This window comes from Megalops cyprinoides, chromosome 5 (genome assembly GCF_013368585.1).
Source record: "Megalops cyprinoides isolate fMegCyp1 chromosome 5, fMegCyp1.pri, whole genome shotgun sequence".
NCBI lineage: Eukaryota > Metazoa > Chordata > Actinopteri > Elopiformes > Megalopidae > Megalops > Megalops cyprinoides.
The window spans coordinates 17,507,194-17,514,181 of NC_050587.1; the positions used below are offsets into that span (position 1 = coordinate 17,507,194).

The 6,988-nt window shown below is 39.1% G+C and overlaps 1 protein-coding gene across 1 annotated transcript; it reads left to right on the top strand.

Annotated features, from left to right (window-relative positions):
• The first annotated feature begins 2,714 nt into the window (after window positions 1–2,714).
• Window positions 2,715–3,306, top strand: pmchl (pro-melanin-concentrating hormone, like). Its single transcript, XM_036529802.1, has one exon. It carries the CDS (start codon window positions 2,771–2,773, stop codon window positions 3,203–3,205), a length of 435 nt encoding a protein of 144 aa, XP_036385695.1. The 5' UTR covers window positions 2,715–2,770; the 3' UTR covers window positions 3,206–3,306.
• Window positions 3,307–6,988: the final 3,682 nt, after the last annotated feature.

Genomic DNA, 6,988 nt, shown 5'->3' on the forward strand with positions numbered 1-6,988 from the left:
ATAGTCATTAAGCACACGGGAAAGAGTAACTGACATTTGACAACCCCCTTTCATTGGTAGCTTTAAAGACTACAATGAGACCAAAATAAAGACATAATATAAACACCATGTTGTTGCCAGCAATGACAAAGGCTAAACTGCTGATCCCTGCTGTGTCCCCAATGTCATTTGAACTGACATTTTTAACACCACATGTTTCAATGGAAGTGAAAATCAATTAAATGAATGTGCCTTTTTCAAAAACATTAAGATAATATAGCCACATAAAAAAATTTAAATATTAAATATGTAAATATCTTTAATTAAACATTACTAAAGTGTTACTCTGGGTGCACTTTTATTCCAAGTGAGAATATTGTCTCTGTTGAAGAATGTGCACAGCTGGGTTCATACGATAATTGGTCCAGCTTTTGACAAGCCTAAAGCTAACATTTTAATTTGAGCCACATGCTGATTAAATTTAAAAATCCTTAGACATACATGCCTTGAGAAATAATATTTATTCATCAAAGTACTTGTCCCTAAAAAGGGACATTCTGTTTAGATGACAAGGGCACATGTTTCACATATATGATGCAGGAATAATTTGCCTAATTAGTCACTCAAGTCATACAAGGTTGAACAGGGCCTTGCTACTACCACTGTGTAGTGCAGAACTTGGCTTTTTAATAGTTTTCTCACTGTGCCAAATATGGAGTAGAATGCCTAGTATTTGTCCTAATGTCCCTGTTGATATAGCTCTGCTTTGGAATTATGGGGCAGGAGCAGGGCTCATAACTGAAAGGTTGCTGGTTCAATTGCCTGCAGGGGCACTGCTGCGGTATCCTTGGGCATGATACTTAACCCAAAATGGCCTCAGTAAAAATCCAGCTATATAAATAGATAACATGTAAAAACTGTAACTTATGTAAGTTGTTCTGGATAAGAGGCTCTGCTAAATGACAATAATGCAATGCAGTGTACTCTTTCTCCTACAAATGCAAAATTCCTATTTGCCTTTTTTGTATTTATCCTTTAGGCTGAGCAACTCTACAGCTACAACTTCCTTATCTTCCTCTGGCTACAACTTTATCCCCATCCACACTCACCTTCTTCAAGGAATTTATCTTCACATCATTCTTGTTGGCAGTTGCTGGTTTCCCTCTCTCTCTGTCTGCATGGCAGGAAACAACAGGTTTGTTGCACCCGTGGGGCTTTTCCATTGTGGGAACTGGAACCATGTGGAACCACTGAGTTCTGCTTCTGGAAGCTATTCTCTTGTCTTTTTAGTCAAGCCGAATGAGAGCAACGCAATATGAAGAGTGCTTCTTCAGTTGTGTAACAAAGCTCATGCTTGCTAACATTATTCAGGACCACATGATGAGCTGGAACGCCAGCTGCCCGACACAGCCAATCAAATTTGAGACATATCAAATTTCTGTAAAAAAGGTGGAGGACTACAGCCAGGAAAATACTGTTGATATTTTTTGGCAATTAACTTCTTTTAGGCATATTAGATCATTATATTATATCATATCAATTATATCATTGATTTGACATCATAATAGTCAAATCAGATATTTGTGCCCCGATTTCTTGAAATCAGTGATCAGCTGAAATGTTAAATAAATAAAATAAAAGTACACGAAATAAAAAAAAAATAACGATACCTCCTTAGCTTGGTGTCAGATTTGCCAGAATGGCAAAAATGCTTATTTCATTACATGGGCAACAAATGGCAATGGGGGGTAAACAGGGAAATTTTTCATAATCAATAGTTAAATCAAATGTTTTTCAAATAGCTATTTTACACTTCTTGTAAGTTGTGAACAATTTTTTTAGCTATCTAATGTCATGTCAGATTATGCATTAATATTTTATACCACTACAGCAAACATAAGAGTTTATATTTTCCCAGGGAAAACAGTTTGCTTTTATGCTTTCAGCATTGTTTGTTCCTTTGAAGGTGTATTTACTGTTGCCAAGAAGCTCATGCCAAAGTATAGTATATGATTGTCCTAAATATGAACTGCCCAAAATATAAATTTTTATAATACTCTTTATACCTACCTTGCTCAGGAGTGGGTTTATTCTACTGAACTATCTCAAAGCCATTCAGTGGTGAACATATCTATTTCTCATTGATATTATGATACTATGATGATATTATGCTACACAACACATCCTAGGTACCCTCTGTTCAAAAACTCTGCCTGCCAACTCATCAGCATCTCCCAGGTTTCTTTCCTTTTTATCAAGTTGAAAGGCCACATGGACACATGGTCATACAGTGCCCAGTGGGTAGCCATGCAACAAGTCTCTGATACCAGTCTGACTCATGGGGAGAAAGACAATGTTGGCAGCATACTGAGTCTTTCGCCCTGGTGGTCATAAGCAGGCCTATAATCCTTTTTTTGTTTCAAAGGGGATAGATTTTGGAATTAGATTGGCCACTCGATTGTCCCATTGAAAGCTACCCCACCGTGTCATCCTCATCGACTTAAGAAAACCAGCCACATTGCAAGTACCTGTAATTTCCTTTACACCAAACAAAACACTCCATCTCTGCTTGAGGTCTTGTCATGTGTCATTACTGTGACTTTTGTTTAAAATCCTGGATCACAAAGGAACACCAGAAATGATGACGCCCTTCAGCTTGCAACGTGGCCAGTCCTTCACATTCAACAGTATAAAAGAGGGTGACCTGCTCCTCAAAGTCAGCAGAGCGAGGAGAAAGCAAGAGGCAGCGTTTGGGTCATCTTCTCCAGGAGCCACTTCGAGCACCAGCAAAATGAAGGTCTCCTCCTTCTCCGTTTTATTCGCCATGGCACTGTTGTCAGAGTGCTACATCAACTCGGCGGCGATGCCTGCAACCAAGACAGAAGACGCCAGCTCAGAGCAGGACGTCCTCAGTCCGTTCCTGAGTGACGAGGTGGCCGAAAATGCCTTCAGCCCTGCAAAGGCGAGCAACCATGCCAACAGAGGAGGGAACTCAAAGATCATCATTGTCGCAGACGCTGGCATTTGGAAGAGCAACAGAGCCCTGGGCCGAGGTCTGTCTCTCTACAAGCTCCAAGACCTGGAGGCTGTGCTGCCGCCAGAGAACGTCCTGACCATGGAAAGCAGGGAGCCAGACCAAGACCCCAGCTCCAGCATCAGCATCGCCAGGAGAGACACTATGAGATGCATGGTGGGAAGGGTGTACCGACCCTGCTGGGAAGTGTAGGAAATCAGAAGAAACCGCCAACCAGCCTTGTTTCTGGGTTACCACCTTAAGCCTTTGTCTGCCAAGCTCAGTTTGTGTAATCTTGTAAGTTATCTGACATATGTCCTAAAAACCTACTTACAGCTCTTGAAACTTATAAATAAATAAATAAAAGATGAAAAAAAATACTTGATTTGTCTTGAAGTTTTGCTTGCAACATGCATGTTTGTAGTGCAAAGCTAGTATACAGCTTGTACACTAACGATGTATTAATTTTTCGAGAAGAGGTGTGGGCGCGAACAGAAAGAGAATAGGCAGTAAGGACCTGGAGGGAAAGACAGAATGATTCTGTTTGGTCTGTCTAATCATGAGGAACCATCGTTGTTCCACATCACAATTTTTTACTTTCACAATTCAACAATAACCATTCAAAAAATGGGCAACAGTCTCTTGTTAATGGAATTAGTCCAAAAATGAAAAAAAAAAACAAAGCAATGACACCTTGTACATGAAACAGAGAGACCCCTCTGCCATAGTGGTAAACTGTCTAGACTGGCTCATGGCCGGAAAGGGGAATTAAACTGCACTTACCTTGTTTGAACAGTTAATCCCCCCGATTGCGGACCTGATCACGCATGTCAGCTGGTTCCTGGCCAAGCTGAAAATTAACATGCTAATGAGCTTGTCTCTCCAAGCAATTGCTCATTCCAGATGTGATGACTTTCAGTTGTTGAGTCTTTGTATTAATCAATGCAAAGGATCAAATACAAAAATTGAATTTACATAACCATTAATTGTAATTTAGGGTTGCGTCTCTGGTGCTCCTGATGCATTTGTGAAATACTAATGAACACATTATTTTTGCCTTTTTTCCTGCTCTGTTTTTGTCTCACTCAAAAAATAAACAATTCATAAAAAGAACATGGCAGGAAGTATAATTATAAGGATTAAAAGTTTTAAAGGAAAAATTATTTTGATTCTCTTAATACCTGTTCTCTTCAATAATTACTTTGACATAATTCATCAGAGAAGTAACACTGTAGCTTTTGCAAGTCTTTTTAAGAAACGTCTCCCTCAGAATTACTTGATTGCAAAGTTTTTTTTTTTATTAAGCAGAGTGTGTTTGGTCTTGCTGTGAAAATTGCAGTTTGGCTGCAGTGCCTAATTACAACTTTCAGCTGAGCGCAAATTAAAAAGAATGAGCTGAGATACATTTATTACTATCTCTTGATTAGCACAAATGCACCTCCAATGACACATTTCTTCATCAAAGGACTAACTACAGAAAACTGTTGGGAGAAGTCAGATCCAGATCTGTATTCAATTAACACCTCAGTGAAATCTAATTATTGAGTTTGATGTAGAAATTAAAAACCAGCAGGTCCAGTGGACCCAGACTGAAAAACACTGCCATATAGTAGTGAATGTGGGCATAAACTCAAGGACATGATACATTTTGTAAGCGCTTCTGGCCCACAAATAAGACGTTAATTCCACGATGGCCTTATTGTATATAATTATGTCATCAGGAGATGAATGGCTACAACATTGCTTGAAATTGTATGTTTTTAACAGTATAACTCAGATGTAACTTTATAGTCAAAAAGGGATAATAAAGGGCTTTCAATTGAAAGATTAACACAAGAGTCCTCTGGTGCATGACAAGCGATTTTTGTTTGTTTTTTTTTTTTTTTTTTTTTGTAACACAGATATTATTATATCTATCTGTCCGAATTTATATGTTGTGTCATGTAAAGCTGTACACTCTCAAATATTTCAAAGCATCTAAAACACTGAATGGTGAAATGTTTATCTGTGAGGCTGCTCTTCAGTGATGGAAAATATCTTTCTTAAACTTTAAGAACCTTCTGGTGATTCATCAGCTGTTGGTGAAAGACCCATTGGGAGGTGGGCAATCAAGGCATGGCTCACATACACAAACAAATCCCCATAAAATGCTCTACAGTAACTCCCCTTGGTTGTTGGAAAAAAAATCTGAAAGTTAAATCTGTACCGCTGGAAACAAAGGCGCTGCAGAGCTGTTGTTTGCTGAGGAAAACCGAGAGACAACAAGGTACATTTTAGAAGGGGGAAAAATCCAGCGCTTTCAAAGCATGTTTTAACGTGTGCCATATGTAGTTACAGCTGTTTAATGGGCAGGTATACCTTTATACCTTTACGTTTCAGTTATAAAAAAATTCATTGAAGTATAAATATCCTCTCAAATATCCTGTTGAATCTGCCATTCAATATTGTGTTCGGTACTTATTTTCCAGCGGTTGACGGATGATATTAAAGCACAAATGGTGATACATCACCTACAAAACTGAACTTAGTTATATAATTGAGTTATATAATTCAAGCTCCTTTGTCTGTGCTTCAGTGCTTAAGCGTTACCTATTGCTCAACAGTGTGTCATAGGAAGCCCACTTATCAAAACAACACAGATTTTGCTACTGACTTCGAGGAATGGCTGCAATGCTTACGAGAAAGCATTGTGCTTATCATTCTATGCCTATCACCATTTATCACAACCAGAAAGGCCATTGTCCTACTACCCCTGTGCAGTGCATATTTACTTTTACTAGCTCTTTGTTTACCAGCAGGGGTTTGGTTCCAGTCTACCCTGAATGCACTGTGATTTTTATTGATTGATTACTCATCTCATCCTTAATAGCTGTGCTTCCTTCAAAGTATCCAGCTACAGGTACGGCATGTCCGTGTACCCGGTTCTTGCAATGACATGATGAATAACGCTCTTAAACTGAACCAGAAGCAGCCCCACATTCACAGAATGATGTTTTTGAAAAGTACAGGTACAATTAAGTACCGGGTAGTGTTCCTTTTCATTTTGGTTGATGCGCTCAGGTCAAAGAAATCCTCATATTATTCCACTTCAACTGCTAGCCTTCGTCATCTGTGTTTATCCAAGTCTTCGGCACCGCACTTGATCAATCAATGTCATGGCGGTGGATGGGTGAGCCCGAATTGGATTGGTAGGCTCATTCAGGCATGAGCATAAATAAATAAAAAAAAAAAACCTTTTTTTTTTAGAGATGCAAAAAACCCCTTCCATGTGTCGCTGATGAGTTCTAGGAACCTAAATGAGTCCTCTATGGGAAAGGATGCAATGAGGAACCTAAATAAATGTGGCAAAGCAAAACAAATGTATGCTGTCTGCTTCTAATTCTGTCTCCCTGCCTTTCAGGGACACGTTTTAATTGAGAATGACCTCAGTGGTTTATAGATCAATTAAGGGGGCGAATTAACCTTCCCCTTCTTTAGGAGGCATTAATTAAACCGTGGCCGCCAAGAGTGGCGCGCTGGCATATCTGCGCATTTTGATGTGGTCCCTTCCTGTCAAACCCACATGCAAATGAAGGCATCTGAAGATCTCAGAGGCAGATACACAAGTGAAATGTCTGCTGTTTGAAGACAGAGTAATTAAAGTCTTGCAAAGTATTGATTAGCACTCAAGCAGATTTAACCAGACTGCATAATCATTAGACGTAATTGCCACTTTGATCTGGTCACCAGATGACCTTGCAAAAGATTGCAAAGAATATCATTTGGATCATTTTTCTGTGTTTCCATGGGATAGAAATGAGAATAAACAATTACGATGGCTCTCTGTTGTCTTTTGTTTTGCTGGATTCCAAAGTCTTGTTTTTCCCCATCAGAAATATTTGATGATGTGATTATGATGTGTTTGTGATGCTGAGAGCATTTAGGAATTGTCCAAGATTCTTTATGTTATGGGGGGACAGAGAATTAATTTCAGTAGTGGTAAAGGTTTCAGAGGAC